This window comes from Penicillium riverlandense, assembly GCF_028828495.1.
Source record: "Penicillium riverlandense strain IBT 135883 chromosome Unknown utg000001l_segment0_segment0, whole genome shotgun sequence".
Taxonomy (NCBI): domain Eukaryota; kingdom Fungi; phylum Ascomycota; class Eurotiomycetes; order Eurotiales; family Aspergillaceae; genus Penicillium; species Penicillium riverlandense.
Genome location: NW_026643194.1, coordinates 1,258,686 through 1,276,717, shown reverse-complemented (window position 1 = coordinate 1,276,717; position 18,032 = coordinate 1,258,686). Strand labels below are relative to the sequence as shown.

The following is an 18,032-nucleotide window of genomic DNA, read 5'->3' as shown; positions in this document are numbered from 1 at the left end:
TATGCTTGCAGCAGCGTGGTGTGAGACACTCAGAACCCAATATAATATGCTCATTTTGGGTATCAAATATGCTCTTCCTATAGCTTTGTATGCCGTGGCTGTCTTTTCTTCCGTTATGTCGCCATGTTGATATCAAGCTTGGTCCAGTAACACAATGATAAATAATTTAAAAATGAATACCTTCTCTCCACCGAAAAGCAAACCCTTTGCAAACGCCCTCCCAGCACTCAAATATCCTCATCGTCCCTCTCATCCCACCCCCTAAACATTGGCACGAAACGACCCTCATGAACACCCGCCATCCTCAGCATAATCCTCCTGATATGCACAACGGAGATAGCAATCGCAACGGAATTCCACACATCCTGCGCCGTCTCGGAGAGATCAAACTGGCCGAGATATTTCACCTTCACGCTCGCATCTTCCCTCCAACCCAGCGATCCGGGATCCGTATCGAGCGAAACGAGTGCCACGATGGGGCCACAGAGCACGAATCCGATCAAGGTAGGCCAGGAGATGCTTTTGCTTTCCACTTCTGCTGCCCGGGATAAAGCAGTTTGGTGTCGTTTGGCTAGTGTCTCCAGTCTGAAATTCATCCGCGTAATGGCTGCTAGTGTGCTCTCGCCTTTCTTCTGGGCGTATACTGCGTGGACGGGAATGACTGGAGAATCGGTCTTCAGGCCTGCGTCGTTGAGAACCCAGCGCATGTACCGCTGTATAGCCCGTTGGATAACCCGTTGTGGGGGAGCAGCCAGCACCTGGCAGTCGCGGACATGGCCGCCGGTAGCAAGGAGCCGTTGGAGGGCTTTGATAGCGCCGAAGTCCGAGCCGCGGTGGGATTTGAAGACTAACTGCTCATCATCACTAACACCACCGTCGTCGTCGTCTTCTTTATCCGGGCTACCCTTGTTGTCCTCGTTGTCATCGCGAGTAAACAGCCAATCAGGCAGCGTGGAGAAATCCCTCCGCCAATGCGCAGACATAAGGGGCTTGCAGCCTCGCGTCGCCAGATCAAGAAACAGTTTCTGCTCGTCTTCGCCCAGGTTCGAGTCCTCGGGTATATTGACGGCCTCGGCGAGCCGTCTCGCTTTCTCGTGCGTGAGTTCGAAGACGAGGTCATCACGCTCGGCGCGGGAGATGTTTAGATTCTTTTCTTCTTCGTCACTTGCTTCGGTATGGATACCAGTTTCTGAACGGGGCTTGGTAAATTTTTGCTCGCTTTTGCGGGGTGTTCGCTTCTTTCGTTTGGGGACTTCTGGCTTTTCCTTTTCCTTTTCTTCAGTGGAAGAAGCGCATGAGGATTGTGCGTACGAGGCCTCGGGGGCTGCTTTCTTGGGTGTCTTGCGCTTTGTGGTGGGCGTGGTGCGAGAGTTGCCGTTTGGGATGTTGGTGGAGCGGGTGCGTTTGGGTGGTCGTGTAGATGGTTGGTGTTCTGCGTCTGTGGTTGTGCGCTTCAATGACTTGGTGCCGGAGACCGATGAAGCGGGTGAGGATGCTCTCGATGAGCGGATTGTTCGAATGACTTGCTCGGGATTCTCGAGGTTGGTGGCCATGGCTGGAAGTGCAGATTCTGAAAGAAGAGAAGTTGACTGCAGTGGTTGAATCAGACGAAAACTGGACTGGGAGTGATTGATGTGCGTTGACTTGTCGTGTTGGAGGAAGCCTAGAGTAAACAGCCAGAGAATTTCCGAAGAGAGGTGCAGAGGAGAAGTATGAGTGAGATTTGAGATGGAGGAAGAGGATGGACGACGGTGGATGACAAGTCACAACGAGTAAAGGGACTCGTGATAAGGTGAATGAAGTACGACGGCTTTGTTGCTGACCTCGAGTCCTCAAAGGAAACAGACTCATGATAGGCTGGGGGGTGGACTGTGCAACAAAGAAAGAGGCGTTGGGGATGGTAAGTTGGGAACAAAGAAACAATCACTCTACCCTACCCTACAATATTGAACACAGCAGTCATTAGTTCGTATTTGCATCTCCAGTTCACCCGCTGAACGAACCGCCGAACTTTGGCAAAACAAAACTCCCCTCATCGTCCCATCGCCAGCCGTGATGTAGGCGGCTGAGCGAACAGCCCAAGCAACATCGATCTCATCTCGTCTCAACTCCCCCAATCAGAAAGAAAGACCACAAGAAAGCAAACAATTTAGATAATCAGAAATCCGAAGGAAGCAAGAGGCACAATAGCAACATGGAGAGGCGCGCGGCGCGGTAGCAAGCATTATCATGTTAATTCAAGAAAAGAATCACAACAGCAAAGCGAGGCGACCCGTCAGTCGGAGCCGGTCACTCGAAAGAACCTGCGCGGGAGGGGGTATGTAGAGAGAGATAGAGGCCAAGAGCAATCTGAAGAGCAAGACGGACTAGAAGAAGCGCGTGGAAGAAAACAGCCAATGCCCATAACACACCAGTCGCATAAATTTTTTTTTCTCTCAGCAAGAAGTTCTCAATGCAACCAAAGCGAAACCGGATGATTCAGACCGAAATCAAGCAAAGTCGGCCGTGTAGGAGAAGCCGCGGAACTCCTCCTGCATGGCCTGCGAGAGCACCGATTGGACGGGAGTCAGGACCGGAGTCACGCTCGTGAATTCCTGATCGAAGTTGCTGGTATCGGTGGGGCTGCTGATCGTGGGGATGAACGGCGGCGGGACCCGCTTGTGGTAAATATCATCCCAATTGATGTTGCGGAAGAAGGCGTGAGACATGACTTCCTGAGCATCTGTCGGGCCGGACCCCAGTCGCAATTCGGGCTCACGAGTCAACAGCTTCTGGAGAATCGAGACCGAATCCCGAGGCATGTGGATGGGGTAGAGGGGCTCGTCGGCCAGAATGGCGTCGTAGATTTCGTCTTCATCCTCACCGCGGAACGGAGACTGCTGGAGAAGCATCTGGTAGATGAGCACCCCGAATGCCCACCAGTCGACTGCGCGGCCGTATCTCTTGTCTAGAAGAATCTACAGAGATAATTAGCTGATAGTTGTGGCAAGCGAATCCATCACACATACCTCAGGAGCCATGAACTCGGGTGTACCGCAGAATGTGCTGGTCGTGGCACCGTACCACATGTTCTCCTTGCAGAGACCATAATCGGCAACCTTGATGTGGCCGTCCAGGGTGAGCATAATGTTGTCGAGCTTCAGATCACGGTAGATGACGCCGTTCTCGTGGAAGTACTTCAGAGCCAAGCAGACTTCAGCAGCGTAGAATCTGTAAGAATCGAGTTAGCAGTTGTGAAGAAAATTGCAAGCGGAAAAAACATACTGCGCCCTCTTGAGGCCGAACTGGCCGCGCTGAATGTGCAACATCAGATCACCACCGCTGATGTACTCCATGACGAAGTACACTCGGGTCTCCGTCTGGAAACAGGCGTGCAAGTTTAACAGGAACGGGTGTCGTTCCTTATTGGCGATCAGGAACACGCGCTTCTCGGACTTGGTGCTCTCCACTTCATCATTTTCGATGATGAATTCCTTCTTCAACACCTTAATGGCATAGAGCTTGCGGGTAGTTTTGGTTTCAGCCAACATGACCTTACCGAAGTTACCCTTTCCAAGCACAGAAAGGAAGTTGAAATGATCCAGTCCGATCCGGGACTTGGCCTGCGCTGGCGGAGCCTCCTCCTTGACGGCCGGTGTAATTTGCGTCGACACAGTCGTCATGGGTTGTTGTTGTTGAGGCGGCTGCATCGGAGAGTAAGGCCCAGGTGCGACACCCGACATAGGCTGGCCCGAAGGTGGGAAGTCTTTATAGGCGGAGGGAACATAGGCCTGGTGTGGAGGAGGTTGCTGAGACTGTGGCGATTGCGGGGGACGGCCCATATCCACTACAGTCCAACAGTCAACACTGAGAAACTGAAAAATGTAGGTGTTATTATACATACCTGATGTCTGCTGGGGTGTTCGCAATCCTGTCGCGACTGCGGCGGCCGTGGCGGCAGTGGAAGCAGAACCCGAAGAGGGCAGCTTTGGCGGGATCTGTGGGCGCTGGGTAGCAACAGATGGTGACTGTGGAGTCATATAAGAGTTAGTCGCAGCGCTTACTGCTTCTGCAGAAGCCTGTCTGGGGATCGCCCCGTAGCCCTCGGAGGGCTTGGGTGGATGGATATTGTCTTGAGGGGGGTGTGGGGGACCGCTGGGGCGAAGGGTACGGCCACTAAGACCTGAACTGACAGATGCAGACTTGTTATGATTCTTGGCGCGAATCAGGGTCTCCAGGATCTGGTTGGCAGCTTCCATGGACATGCCGCAGAAATCAGGCACAAGGTGAGTGCAGTGAGCGTGGCAGGTAAGACCGCATTCTAGAGAAGTTAGTATATGGCCCTCAAATTAATACGATGGAGGGTCTGCATACCGCTACATCGCTTGGCGTTCTTGCGTCCAAAAGGCAGCAGGTAACCGCAGTGACAGCACCAGTTGGCGGAGATATTGGAGAAACCTTCGAAGCGGTGCGGAATCCGGTGATTGATCTTCTCCTCGTCCGGATCGGTCTCGTAGTTCGCCTTGCTGATACACTTGGTGACAACCTTGGGGTAGCATTTGCGGTGGCAGGTGTATTTGCAGTCCGCACATTGCATTCCGGCCGCGTATTTGAGGAAATCTCCACACAGCGCACAGCGCATGATGTTGTAGAATTGTTGAGTGACGAACTTGTGGCCCTGCTTCTCGTGGATCTCCTCCTTCTTTTGGCGCACGGCGCCCTGTCGATTGAGACCGATGTCGAAGGGTCGACGATCCTTGAGTTGTTTGGCTATTCCAGGCATTAGTGGTTTGAGTTGAACGTAAAAGAACCAGGTGTGACTTACCGAAGCTCATTGACACGTGTATCCGACCAAACGGCTCCAAAGCGAACCATGAATCAATCATGACGGAAGGAGGAGCACCCGGCATCTCGCTATGCCCTTGGCCTGCTGTGCCAGGTCGGCCACCCGAGCTGGGATGTCCTGGAGGCCCTCCGTGTGTGGAGCCAGAATAGTCAGGTCGAGGCATTCCTGAGCCCTCCATCTTGTCTGCCGAAACCCATCCGGATGCACCCAGCTCGGTCTCGATCTTCTTGCGACGCATCTCCTCCGCGATGTCGGAGATGCGTACCCAAAGCATACCGATAGGCGTCGGGCGGTCTCCAGACTTGTCGTATACAGTAAGCTCGATCTCATTGGCCTTGTCGATATCGATCGAAAATGACTCGTCGAGCCATTTATCGTTCCGACTGGCCTTGGTTCTGGCCTTTACCGCATCTTCCACTTTGACGATGACAAAGGTCTCCGGGCCTCGGGAGAATCGTGAACTTGCGGCGTGGTCGACATCTTTCACAGCGTGGATTCGCATGGTCAAGAGACCGGTTAGCGGCTTGCGCATGTTCGGACTGCTGAGCGATTCGTCTGTTTGGGGGTCAGTCACACGCGGTTATACCATTCGACAGGGCATTCATACCATCCGGCGCATCAGAAGACTCAATGTCGACGTGGAGATCCTCATATCGCTTGAGAGCCTGCTTCAAGAGCTGGATCTTTTGGTTACTCTCGATGCGACGGCCCTCAGCATCCGCACGGCTCTTCCTGTCGCCTTCATCCTGGTACAGGCGAACCATCTTCTCAATACCAGCCTTGTATTGTTTCTCGACGCTCAGCTTGAACTCGAGCTGGGACAGCATGAGCTGAATCTTGGGGCCGAGGTAGGGCGTGTCATATTTGATCAAATCTGCAATTCAGCCAGACATGTTAGCAAAGAACCTCGCCTCTATAATTCCATGGAATGCAGGTAAATCACGCACCCAACTTCGTATAATTCGGCCTCGCCTTGGGGATAGGAGCATAAGGCCGCGGATCCGAGTACGGCGCACCAGAAGGCATACTACCCGTGCTTCCCTGAGGGTAGCCATAGCCATCACCGTATTTCCCACCGGCACCGGGATAGTCCTTTGGAGGCGGCGGGGGAGCGTTCCCACCGGCACCGGGCCCGCGGCGCTGGCCTGTAGGCGAGCCGCCACCATCCTGTTCCATGCGACGGATCTGCAATTCCTGCATCTTCTCCTCGAGGTAGGCAATATTTTTCCAGCCATCGCGGATGTTCGCATCGACTCGCTGCTGCACGAGCGGATTGTCGGTCGACTGCCGCATGTTGCTCGCCGCGGCGATCAGGGCCTTCTCCCGCTCGATCTTTTTGTAGACCGCGGCAATAGGGTCGTCGCTGTCCATGGTGGCGGTGTTGTTTTTGTGGGGGTGGTGGTGGTGAGCGTAGGAAGGGATGTGGTGGAAGCGAAGGTAATTATCGCGGGGTCTGTTTCTCTGTCCCTCGCTCGTGTTGTTGACAGGTGGAGGGGGAAAGATGAGAGACCCGGGACACTTTCGAGGGGAGTGGGCAGGCAGTGGTGGGAGTGTGGGATCCAAGTGTTTCAGGCGTCAAGGGCGCCGTTACCGCCTGGCAGAAGAGATCATCAGCGATGGAGATGAAGATGATGGTGAGAAAAAGAGAGAGGGAAGAAGAGAAGAGAGAGAGACAGAAAGGGAGGGGAAGTGTAGTGTGGCCTGGCTATCGATAAGCCCCGACACGAAAACACAGCCAGTCACCGACAACCAAACTAACCAAGTGGATGTACTCACGAGGGTATCCCTTGCCGCGTGCATGGAGGGGTGGTCTTTTGGGATCTCCAGACAGATATCTAGCCGAGTCTAGGAGTGCGGTGCATTCTTGATGCGAGCGAACAGTCGGTTTGGAGACTACTGATTCAATACAACACTCGGTGGGTAGACACTCGGTGGATAAACACACCTCGACTCGTGATGTCACCAAGACTAGACCCGACAATGCCATTGTATTCATGATTGTGGGCTAAAGACTATGTAGTAATTCAATGTACCGGGCATACATACATGCAGAGACCCTGAACGCCATATGCGAGCCTGCCCTAACCTAATTATGCCCACAACATATTGTACCGAAAAAAGGTATTTTGGCGACCAACACCACAACCACCACACCACCCCTTACTCGGATCGCTTGGAAATCTTTGGTAGCAGCAGCCAACTGGTAGCCATCACTCCGTATAATCCAATACAGATGGGGTGCAGGACCATAGTGCCCACATGCTGCGCCAGCAGACCCGTCAAGAATGGCGACACGGCACCGCCGCTGCTGCCGAGGGCGCTGACAAAGCTCAGGCTGGACATGTGCATGCTCCGGGGGAGCAGCTTGGTAAAAACCGTCGTGGCGCAGGGATAGACGGGCCCCAGGAGCAGGCCGAGGATGGCGACGGAGACGGCATCGCCGATCACGTTCGGGATGAGCCAGGTCATCAGCTGGAAGGCGACGGCGCCAGCCACCATGCTCACGACGGCGATCTTCTCGCCGATTCTGTGTGCCGGGTGCGTCAACACGAACCGGCCGACCGTGATGCCCGCCCAGAAACCCGCGCTCACGTAGCCGACGTGCTTCGGGTCGCCGTGGCGGTAGCTGATTAGGAAGGAAACGACCCAGCCGGAGACGGAGACCTCGGCACCTTGGTAGGCGAAGATGAATAGCGCCCCGAGCAGCGTGGTGCGGTTCTTGATGGACTTCAGAACGACCTGGAGCCGAGTCAGAGGCTCGCCATCGACACCTTCGGGACGGGAGGCTGTGGGCTGAAGAGCCATCTGCGGCTCGATTGGGGTGTCTTTTTCGTAGTTGTAGAATGTCCATGTGGTAAAGAGCAGATTGACTACGGCGATGCCCAGGGCGATACCATAGAAGAACGACCAGCGAATCCCGCTCGACACCATGGCCGTTGCGAACAACGGCGCCACGGTGCCTCCAATCCCATAGGAACCATGCATACACCCCAGTGCCGTAGTGAAATTAGAGAGATTAGCACAGAAGACATTGCTGAGAGCCAGGTTGAAGGCCTGGCCGAAGCCCAACAAGAGGAAACTGGCCACCACTGCAGGGAAGGGCGGCTGGCAGATGATGATCACGTATGCAGTCACGGAGCAGGACAGAGCCAGCGCATAGCTTCGAGAGCGCCCGAGTTTGCTCTCGATGGTGTGAGTGAGCGGTGCGGCGAGGATAAAGCCCAGGGCATTGGTCACGAAGATGAGCGAGACCACGGCATATCCAATGCTGTAGTGCCGTTCTATGTATGGGATCAAAGCACCGGGGGCACTATCATTCATGCCATTCCCGAACTGGAGCAGACAACAGCTTAGTAGCCGCCATTTGGTCTTTGGTGGCGGTGTAGTGCGGTCCGCAGCAAATGCGGTGGTTGTATCTTCGGCTTGGATGGGAGTTGGTAGACGGTTCTCCAGCACGCTGGGAGTTGGCATCGAAGGCGACAGCTCCTGAGTCACTCGTGCGGAAGTGTTTGGTTGAAGTACATTCAATTCATAGTCTGATGGTGCTGGGGCAGCACCTTGCTTATCCTTGCGTACTGCAGCTGGTGGACTGGCCAGCTGGGGAGAGCTCTCGATTTCGAAGAGGGTGCCGAGGGAGGCGGCCATTGTATCGAAATATGTGTTTCTGACAAATGTTGAAGTTCATTGACCAAAGCTCGCCCTTTATTCTAGACAGGAATCCATATTCCGAACCCTAATTCATGGTTTGTAATCGATCTGGGGATTCCAGGTTTGCCCCACCGATCCACGGATTTTTTTTCTTCCACCACTGTTTTACTAACCACGATATCATCTACGACATTACAGGATGTCTGGAAACTGCGCGCTGTATCCATGGTAGCTAGAACATATTATGGAACCAAGGTGGTCCATCATGTTAATTGATTTGATCTCGTATTAATTGGCCATGCCAATAAAACAAGAATACAATAGCCAGGAATAGTTTAACGAGTAGTGTATCCCCCGTTGGCAAAAATAGTCTGGCCAGTAATCCAATTGCCTTCAGTACACAGGAAGCGAATAATAGGAGCAATGTCCTCAATCATGGTAAGCCGGTTGTCCATGGCGTTTGATTTGTGAAACTCCACGGCTTCTGGAGATTCTTGAGGATAGAAGAAAGCTGTTGATAAAATCCGATGTTAGATCTCAACGAGCAAATAAACCGGGGTATTCATGTTGAAAAGCTTACGCGTATCCATTGGTCCTGGGGCAATATTGTTCACACTGATCCTGCGAGACTGGAGCTCCTTACAAACACCCCTATAATATTGTTAGACGAGTAATTTGGCCAGGACAAGGCTAGCGACATACCGAGTGAAGTGCTCTACCGGAGCTTTACTGCCAGCGTAGGAAGTATAGTAGCCAGTAAAGGCACCAAGAAGGGCAGTAACGATGGTTATAATCTTTCCACCATCCGTCACATGAGCAGCGGCTTCTTTGAGAACGAAGAATGCAGTTTTGGAGTTCACGCTAAGAGAACAATTAGCTATCGCCATCTTGCAATTTCGCAGATAATTTGTGGACACATACGCGAACATTGTGTCGTACTCCTCCTCACTGATTTCCGTGATGGGCTTCTTTAGCACCTTGCCGACCGTGTTGACCACAATGTCGATGTGGCCAAAATCTTTAAGAGCATCTTGGAACAGCTTCGTCACCGCAGAGGCGGAAGTCAGGTCACCCTGGTAAATCGAAACTTTGATCGATGGATTTTTCTCCTTGAGCTTGGCTTGCAGGGTTGCTGCATCCTTTTGGCTGAAGGAAGAATGATGGTGTAGGGCAAGATTGGCACCAGCGCCCGCCAACTCAAGAGCAGTCTGAGCTCCGAGGTTCTTGACACCGCCGGTGATAAGAGCGACTTTACCAGCAAGACTCATATTTGTATAAACGGTAGGTGGAAGTCGAGAAATAAATCACAATCAAGACTCGTGCAATTGAGCAAGTAGACTGCAGTCTTGATCAAGGGAAGGTTCATTACTTAAATAATGGCATGAACCTGCCGTGACGTAAGAGAAGCGATACAGCCCGCATTAGTATGCGTTATCTCCAATAGGAAAATTGTGGGGCGATATACCGGAGACCTTGTATGATTGGGGGTTAACATGTGGGTCGAAGATCGAATGTGATATCCCGTTCAGGAAGTCCCACCAGGACATCTGAGAAAGCATATGATGAAAAGTATCATAACGTCATTGAGGATATGCTTTTTCGGCGAATCCTTCAAAGACCGGGATATGTTCTCTCACGAGCTTCCGAGAAAATGACCGGGATTCGGATCGGGAAAAGGTTTGCCTAATACGAAGCCATCGACTGGGAAATACATCGCGGATCCATGCAGAAAAGCGGCATTGCGGTCAATCCAGATCACGATGCGATGGAGTAGGCCATTCAATCCGAGTGATGCAAAACCCCCTCGTAAGCTAATGACTCGGGTGAGACCCTGCATGTGAATATGATAATTCTCGAGGCTGCCGAACATGGCTTCATAGCTAGCCATCTTTGCTATAGCCCCTACTAGAGCATCCCCTATAGTCCCGGGCTGCTGGTCTTCAAGGCTGAGGTTGATGGATAATACAGCTTCATAACGAAGAGCAAGGAGGTTGGCCCTCATTTCTTCAGTGCTGCCCAGTAGGGAAGCATAGTGCGATGCAGCTAGAAGCATGATGACCGAGAACAAGGCGGGCTCGGTCATCACTAATGGGAACCAACTGGTCCTTAACAGGCCGTGGTTCCCAGGCAGATCAAGTTCAGGGATATCAACTGCCATGTGCATCAAGTCTAGTCATCCTAAGTAAAGTCCGATTTTCGGGCTCGGATTCACAAAGTTACTTACAGTGATCGACGAGCAGGGGAATCTCAGGTCGGTCCGAGATAGGATATGATTTGAAAGGATCAACTCTGAGTCCGCCAATTTGAGGCGATATCGAGATTGGTGGCAGTGTCGAAGTGAGCGAATCGGATTCATTCCAACACGTCGCACCGTTCAGATCCTGGGAACATAACGACGCCTTCTTCCGGTGCCTTTTATCACGACGCACAAATCTCTTCCATTGCAAACGCGTTACATGAGATCGGATTTCGGATGTTTTGGCGAGTTGGAGGGCGTCCTTTGGCTCCTTGACGTTGATAAAGACGAGATCCGTTTGGGCCATGCTATTATGTGATTATGTTTTGGCTTCCCTGGCCCTTTCAACATCCTCCAGCAGAGAGGTGACAGGAGATAGAGAGAGGCGAGTGGATGGATGTTCCAAGTAATATACGGCTATACAATACAATACATATAGTCTAAATAGGGACTAGCGCCGGCTTGGCAATCCGGGCTCTTAGGGCTCGAGAATCAATCGAAGAGTGTACACCAGTTTCACGAAATTATTCACAATGGGTCCCCCGCGCCGCAAAGTGCTAGCTACAGCGGAAGAGACGCTCACACCCCCGGACTCCCTAGCTGCCAATCAGCAGATCGCGCGCGCCATCAAGGCAACCGGCAACAACATCTACCTGGTCGAGCAGCCCTGCAAAACACAGTGTCTCGTGGAGCTGCCTGCGCGCTTCCGGTCAACCTTCTGGATCAAACGGGGCTCGTACGTCGTGATCGATACCACGGCGCAGGATGAGCGTGACAACAAGATTGGCGGGGAGATTGTGAATATTGTCCGCGATGAGAAGGCGTGGCGGAAGGCGGCTTTTTGGTACTACCTCCACCCTTTCATTGGATTCAATTGCTTGTGGAGGATCATATATTGACAAATATTTGTCTTTTTCAGGCCAAAGGAGTTTGTGAAGCAGCCTGTCGTCGCTGCAATTGACTCGGATGATGAAGAAGAATCGCGAGTCGGCCAGATGCCGCCCTCGGACGACGAGTCGGATGCGTGAATCCTGTATCTACGGATGTGTTTCACCAAAACAAGGGTTTGAGATGTCTGGAATATGCCACTGGGTTTTTTTTTTATTGAATGAGCTCTTTCCGAGGACCACCATTATCTACCTCGCTCGACCCATTCAACCACACCCCCAACACCTGGACACCGAGCGACAAGACTACCACCGCCGAACTCACGTTGCTGCTGGGATAGACATTCCAAGCCCACTCCTGCAGTGCCCAAACGACATACACAAGAACCGGGTGGAGGCCCGTCCGCCAAAGCAGAAACGGGGTGGCCCATGACAAATAGGCGAAGAACTGGTAGTGCAGGGACCGAGCACAGAGCAAGCCAATGACCAGCGAGCTCAGTGTGACGGTCATAATGAAGGATTTGGAGAGGGCGATTGGTTGCTGGCGGCCTTGGAGAAGGCCCTGTGCCCAGCGGAACACATTATTGGTGCCGGAGGGCCTTACCCAGGAGGCGGAGAAGATAGCCAGCAGGGAGACGTGGAGGACCAGCAAGGCTAGAGAGAATTCCTTCGAGAGAAATGTGTCTTCGCCGACGAATCGCCAATTCACCGTCCATTTGAACAAGAATTGCCTGGAGAGCTCGAACGCGCGCGAGAGATAGCCCGTAGGATTGGCTTGGAGGAAAGGCACCGCGAGCAGGACCTGCAATAATGCCTCGTCAGTCATTTGTACACCTAGCCATATTTCCGCGTACACCAACCTGGATCAGAACTGCCATAGCCCCCAACGCGACACTGCGCGTCAACCCCAGACTGAGCAGCGTGAGCACCGCAATCGCCGGCACGAGCAGAACGAGCGTCATCTTGACCGCCACGCCGGCAGACCACACCGCAACGCCAGCGGTCCACTTGCGCTTTTGATAGAGATAGATAGCCAACCACATAGCGAACGCGGCGACACCATCATTGAACAAGCGCAGCACGAAGATGCTGTGCAGGCGTTTGGACAGGACGAGCAGCGGGAACAGGTACGGCGGCGCACCGGCGTGCCTGTAGCAACCCAACACGACGACCAGAGTCGACAGGTACAGCCCCGCGAACAGTATCTGGCCAACCAGGATATCGCGCCCTTCATCGGTGAGGTGGTAGAGGAGCGTGTAGATGTAGACGTGGGCGGCGGGGTAGACGAGTGGGCCGGTCGAGCCTTTGATCAGGGTGTAATCGCGTTCTCCGGAGATGTAGAGCGAGACCTGTTGCATGTAGGTTGTCCAGTCAATCTCGGTGTCTAGAGTGCCGTGGTCAGTTTGGTTGAACGGGACAATTGTTGTTGTCGAGATGCGAGCTCACAGGATATCTTCCAGATAACCAGCGCGCACAGGGCTGCATCGCCGAGGAGCAGCAGAGGGGCCATCCATTTTGTATGCCGTGGATTGGTGAGGATGTCGACTAGGAGGTCGGACAGGGCCATGGCGAGGTGGCTGGAAGGAGATATATGGCGTCCCGTCCACTCACGTCTCCTTTAGTATAGGTTACGTAAGATCTTTAGTCGCCAATTGGTTGACGTGAAGTATGAAAGGCCGGAGTTAGAACTACCTTTCAAATCAGGACTTTCTAGGGAGTGAACATGAATATATGTTCTGATAATAAACACGGCTGATCCGGCCAATCTCGCAGTGTTTGCCCCAAAGTATGTAACTCCCGCCAACGGCACCGAATTTGGGCAGAGATTGCGCCCAGAACAACGGAGTCCGTTCATCCGGACGATCCCATCTACAAAGCGGGAAGTGTGTATCGAGGCAATCCGATTTGGAAGGACATATCGTCCTTTCTACCGCCTGCTGGAGAGTGACGAGCTGACCGTTTTGGAGTTGCCATTGAATAGTTGAAATATTCCTACTTCAAAAAGATTGTGTCCTCGTACGCCGAGTAAAAGCCATACGCCAATTGTAGGTCGTAAATATAACCAGCGATGTGGGCGAAGGATTGTAGGTATCCAGACATCTCGATGACAGCTTTATCAAACCCCTCAATAGAATACGAGGGCGGTCTTTGCACCCCGGCTTCATCCCGACACGGATCTGCTCATTGGCGATGTTGTGGGGTCCTGGTTCGGGAGGGAAAACACTGTGTGAGCAGGTGATGCCAAATGGAACCCATTTCCAGATTCAGGGTTGCGAAGCTCGATCCAGCCCCAAAGGTTCACTGGCCGTACTTCATCTGCTGAGGACAGACTTTCCCCGGACTCGTCTACGAGGGGAATACGTGACGGTATCATGGGCCACGCCGCAATAAATGTCTTATCTGGCCCAGCATTGCCATGTTTCTTCTCAGCATGTTTCTTAACATCCCATGTCGAGGAAATCGTCTTGCCACAATTGAGGTCCTCTGCGTGCGCCAAGAAAAGTTTTCCCGAGTTGACTTATCAGAGCTCTCTTAGCATGCTGCTCTGCACCCGATGTCGATGAAAACGTCTTGTCGCAGTTGAGGTCCTGTGCGCGCGGGCAGGGGCATCTATATCCGACTTTGTCGTGCACCTCCTTAGCAAGCTGCTTTGCATTTCTCATGGAGGGCCTTGAAGAAGGTCGCTCAAACACGCGTGAAACAGTTCGAAGTAGCCTAGAGAAGCACAATTTAGTACGTACACCGTTTACCTAGCCTTGAAAAACATACCATTGGCTCGATCATGATCCTGAACGCCTGATACTCAATATATATACGGTGTGCAAGGTGATGCCATTTTCAATCAACTCGTGAACTTGCGTGATTCGAGACCGTCCCTTTGCCCGCCTGCGTGAACGACAGGTGGGGAGTGATGTGTTTATCAAATCTGGTCGGTTGGTTCTCGGTGTCGGCTAGCTTTCTCTTCGTTCCTTGACGTGTTTATCTGGGACGCTCGGACTGCCTTGCAAAGCAAGCAACGTTTCCAGCCGGCGAAAAAGTTTTAACCACCGGCGCACTGATACCGGACGGTGGTACCAGGCCCAAAGAGGAAAATCATCTCTATGCTCACCAGGTTTGAGCTGGGATGGCCGTAGTTGCAAGTGCGGGCAGTCTCCAAGTCCACGCTTTTCACAGTCTTGAGGGAGTGTATAGCACATTTTGGCAAGAACCCATATTCCACGCCATGCTCGCGCATGTGGAACAAAGAGAGAGAAAAAAGGAGAGCAAGTAGGAGGGAGGGAAGAAGAGAAAATGGGAAGGTGCGCCTAATATACTAGTGACATTACCTAATCAGGCTTAGTGCAGTTTGTCGGATATCTGCCTGCACATCCTGTAGAACCATGGCGTAACCCAGGTAAGTTCTCTTCTTTGTTTATTAAGAAAGCCTGCGGTCGTGCCTTGCAAGAAGATGCGTCAACGAACCTCACTGGATTCCTGCAGAGAGCTCTTTTTGGAGTTGCTCAGCGTGCAGGGAGGAGAGTATTGTCTTTACTACATGGAGTGGACTGATGCCTCCGCCAAGAGCACACTCTGTCCAACCTCCAGCATTGCGGAGCATTTCCAGTCTTCTGCGAGATCAACAGTGTATGCGACGGCATTCGAGGCGCAGACTGACAGCGCAATGTCGGATCAGTTGGAGAGGTCATGTAGTCTGATCAGCCCGTCCTGCTAACTTAGATATATAATCCTAATGGTTATTGAATAGGTTCTTTATATTCTCGAGGAGCCTATACCTCCTTCTTTTATACATTCTCCGTACATAGAGTAGTACACGGACATAGCTCGCCATGGCGAGCACGCCCGATATGGAAACATCGAACCACTGCCCTTCTATCCATCCCGACCATCCATCTTCGTAGTCCAACCCATGGTATCATTAATCACAAAAGAAAAGAGGAAAAAAAGGTATGATGCAAGAAAAAGTGAGAGCAAGACAAGAAAAGAGGTACCGGCCAACATTGGGACGCTATCGTTCCCCCTCGGCCAATCCACTCGTCTGCCGGTTCTCATTCTCTGGAGGGTTGCGGAATCCCAGCAATTGACCCAGAACACCCTTCGGTTTGGGCACGGGACACTCCCGGCCGACGTTGGCCAGGTTCTTGGCCTCTTCTTCCATCTGGAGGAATGTGGTTACCTCCTCGTCGTCGCTCGGTGATACCGGATGGCCTGGGCGATTTTTCTCGGGGCTGTCTAGTGTTTCGATGTCTTTCCGTCGTCTCCGTCGCACTTTGGGGATCTGTTGGCCGTCGGCTGTGACCACCACCTCCGAGTCCGCGAAGGTGCGTCGGGGTGCCGGACAGGGGAAGATGTGGGGAATGCCGACCACGAGGAGTGAGGCGAGGAGAGTGCCGGCGAACAGGCCGGTCGTGGACCGGGACCGGGGATGGAGATGGGGTGGCATCGTGGAGGGAAAGAGGACGGAGAGGGAGGAGTGAGAGAAGTCGGCAGGGTCGCTGGGAATGGGTTCAGGGAGCCATCCGGGTGGGACTGGGGAGATTCCAGAGAGAAAAAGAAAGATTGAGCGGGAGAGAGGAGGTCAATTGGCGTTACAAGGAGGGGTGGGTAGTCAGTTGAGGGAGGGAGGGAGCGAAGCCACCCAGCCAGAAGAAATCCGTGAGCTAGCTAATCTTATCGCGGCCCGCGTGATTGGCCCTGCCTCGCTCGCGCTGTCGAAACCAACTGGTCCGCCTCTCTTTCTCTCTTCCCTCCACTTCGTTACTCGCCGGCTATGGCTTCGCAACGATCAAAATGAACTTGCATTCCCACGGAGACTGACTGGCCTGCCACCATCCACTTGTGCTGTAGGCGGCTGAGCCATCTTCCTGTTTTCTTCTCTTCGATAAAAGCCTTCATCCCCGACCGCATCCCGACATCGCAACATGAGTGACTTGGACGGGTACCTCCTAACTTCTCATCTTCTTCTTAAAACTACTCGCGCTGATTCTATTCACCTCACAGGGCGATCGAGCAGCTGCGGGCCTGCCGCCTGATTCCCGAGGCCCAAGTCCGCGAACTGTGCTACAAGGCGCGCGAGCTCCTCATCGAAGAAGGAAATGTCGTATCTGTCGATGCCCCCGTCACCATCTGCGGTGACATCCATGGGCAATTCCACGACCTGATGGAACTGTTTCGCGTAGGCGGCGACGTGCCAGATACCAACTACCTTTTCATGGGCGACTTTGTCGACCGCGGGTTCTACTCACTTGAATCCTTCCTTCTCCTCCTCTGTCTCAAAGTCCGATACCCGGATCGCATGACCCTAATTCGCGGGAACCACGAGTCGCGCCAGATCACCACCGTATACGGGTTCTACGACGAGTGCATTCGCAAGTACGGCAGCGCCAATGTCTGGCGCTACTGCTGCGAGGTGTTTGACTACCTCGCCCTGGGAGCAATCGTACTCGGAGCAAGCTCAGAGCTCGAGCCAACCACCATGTCGGGCGCGAATGGCATGTCTCAATCTACGATGCAGATTGATGACAGCGAGCTGGAGACGGAGGTGCTCAACTCGCGAGGCGAAGTGACCATGAGCACGTACCGCCCGCGCCAACGCTCCTCATCCGACACATCCACAGACTCCCGAAACATCTCCCCGCCACGCGACATCTCCGCTGCCCCGGGCCAAACAGCCGCGCCCTCGCGACCCGGCGCCCCAGGGACAGGCGCCAGCTCCAACGGCAACGGTACCATGCAGACCAGCCGAACAGGCGCCGTGCTGTGCGTGCACGGTGGACTATCCCCGCTCATCGACAGCGTCGACAAGATCCGAATAATTGACCGGAAACAAGAGGTCCCACACGAAGGCGCCATGTGCGATCTCCTCTGGTCCGACCCGGACGAGATCGAGGGGTGGGGCCTCAGCCCGCGCGGAGCGGGATTCCTCTTTGGAGGAGATATCGTCAAGGCCTTCAACTACCACAACGATCTGTCTCTAATTGCACGTGCCCACCAGCTTGTCATGGAGGGCTACAAGGAGATGTTCGACGGCGGGATCGTGACCGTCTGGTCCGCCCCCAACTACTGTTACCGCTGCGGCAATGTCGCCGCTATCCTGGAGCTGGGCGAGGACGCCAGCAACGGCGGCACAGTTGCCCGCAGTAACGGCAACTATGCTCGAAGTAATGGGATTTTCAACGACCGAGTCGTCAGCCCCGGTAGGAGATACCGCGTTTTCGAGGCCGCGGCTCAGGATACGAGGGGTATGCCTGCGAAGAAACCGGTTGCTGATTATTTCCTGGTATGTTTCTTCTGCGTGATTATGATTTGTGATATTTATGCTAACTGCTGCTGCTTGTACCAGTGATGATACCATCCTTGCATGTTTCTTCTCTTTCCTCTCTCTCCTTTTATACTGCTCTTGGGGTCCTTTTGGTCGACTCGGCATCTTGCGGCTCCT

The 18,032-nt window shown here is 53.2% G+C and overlaps 9 protein-coding genes across 9 annotated transcripts; 2 read left to right on the top strand and 7 right to left on the bottom strand.

Annotated features, from left to right (window-relative positions):
- Positions 1–227: 227 nt before the first annotated feature.
- On the bottom strand, positions 228–1,553 carry N7474_000536 (uncharacterized protein; the record flags this gene model as incomplete). The annotated part of the gene is made up of 1 exon (XM_057191951.1): positions 228–1,553. The coding sequence occupies one exon, from the start codon at positions 1,551–1,553 to the stop codon at positions 228–230; it is 1,326 nt and encodes a 441-aa protein (XP_057056904.1).
- Positions 1,554–2,489: 936 nt separating this feature from the next.
- pkcA (protein kinase c) lies at positions 2,490–6,196 on the bottom strand (the record flags this gene model as incomplete). Its single annotated transcript, XM_057191950.1, has 8 exons — positions 2,490–2,957; positions 3,009–3,210; positions 3,265–3,826; positions 3,884–4,300; positions 4,354–4,749; positions 4,805–5,380; positions 5,433–5,699; positions 5,773–6,196. 8 exons carry the CDS (start codon positions 6,194–6,196, stop codon positions 2,490–2,492), a joined length of 3,312 nt encoding a protein of 1,103 aa, XP_057056903.1.
- A 789-nt stretch (positions 6,197–6,985) lies between these two features.
- On the bottom strand, positions 6,986–8,470 carry N7474_000534 (putative MFS efflux transporter; the record flags this gene model as incomplete). Its single annotated transcript, XM_057191949.1, has 1 exon — positions 6,986–8,470. The coding sequence occupies one exon, from the start codon at positions 8,468–8,470 to the stop codon at positions 6,986–6,988; it is 1,485 nt and encodes a 494-aa protein (XP_057056902.1).
- Positions 8,471–8,808: 338 nt separating this feature from the next.
- Positions 8,809–9,741, bottom strand: N7474_000533 (uncharacterized protein; the record flags this gene model as incomplete). The annotated part of the gene is made up of 4 exons (XM_057191948.1): positions 8,809–8,984; positions 9,054–9,124; positions 9,176–9,334; positions 9,395–9,741. The coding sequence occupies 4 exons, from the start codon at positions 9,739–9,741 to the stop codon at positions 8,809–8,811; spliced, it is 753 nt and encodes a 250-aa protein (XP_057056901.1).
- A 365-nt stretch (positions 9,742–10,106) lies between these two features.
- N7474_000532 (transcriptional regulator family TF) lies at positions 10,107–11,016 on the bottom strand (the record flags this gene model as incomplete). Its single annotated transcript, XM_057191947.1, has 2 exons — positions 10,107–10,642; positions 10,698–11,016. 2 exons carry the CDS (start codon positions 11,014–11,016, stop codon positions 10,107–10,109), a joined length of 855 nt encoding a protein of 284 aa, XP_057056900.1.
- A 226-nt stretch (positions 11,017–11,242) lies between these two features.
- Positions 11,243–11,737, top strand: N7474_000531 (putative eukaryotic translation initiation factor eIF1a-like protein; the record flags this gene model as incomplete). Its single annotated transcript, XM_057191946.1, has 2 exons — positions 11,243–11,553; positions 11,629–11,737. The coding sequence occupies 2 exons, from the start codon at positions 11,243–11,245 to the stop codon at positions 11,735–11,737; spliced, it is 420 nt and encodes a 139-aa protein (XP_057056899.1).
- Positions 11,738–11,810: 73 nt separating this feature from the next.
- Positions 11,811–13,163, bottom strand: alg3 (dolichyl-P-Man:Man(5)GlcNAc(2)-PP-dolichol alpha-1,3-mannosyltransferase; the record flags this gene model as incomplete). Its single annotated transcript, XM_057191945.1, has 3 exons — positions 11,811–12,398; positions 12,451–12,980; positions 13,043–13,163. The coding sequence occupies 3 exons, from the start codon at positions 13,161–13,163 to the stop codon at positions 11,811–11,813; spliced, it is 1,239 nt and encodes a 412-aa protein (XP_057056898.1).
- Positions 13,164–15,602: 2,439 nt separating this feature from the next.
- Positions 15,603–16,037, bottom strand: N7474_000529 (uncharacterized protein; the record flags this gene model as incomplete). Its single annotated transcript, XM_057191944.1, has 1 exon — positions 15,603–16,037. The coding sequence occupies one exon, from the start codon at positions 16,035–16,037 to the stop codon at positions 15,603–15,605; it is 435 nt and encodes a 144-aa protein (XP_057056897.1).
- A 478-nt stretch (positions 16,038–16,515) lies between these two features.
- N7474_000528 (serine/threonine-protein phosphatase) lies at positions 16,516–17,939 on the top strand (the record flags this gene model as incomplete). The annotated part of the gene is made up of 3 exons (XM_057191943.1): positions 16,516–16,532; positions 16,595–17,873; positions 17,937–17,939. The coding sequence occupies 3 exons, from the start codon at positions 16,516–16,518 to the stop codon at positions 17,937–17,939; spliced, it is 1,299 nt and encodes a 432-aa protein (XP_057056896.1).
- Between the last annotated feature and the right edge of the window lie 93 nt (positions 17,940–18,032).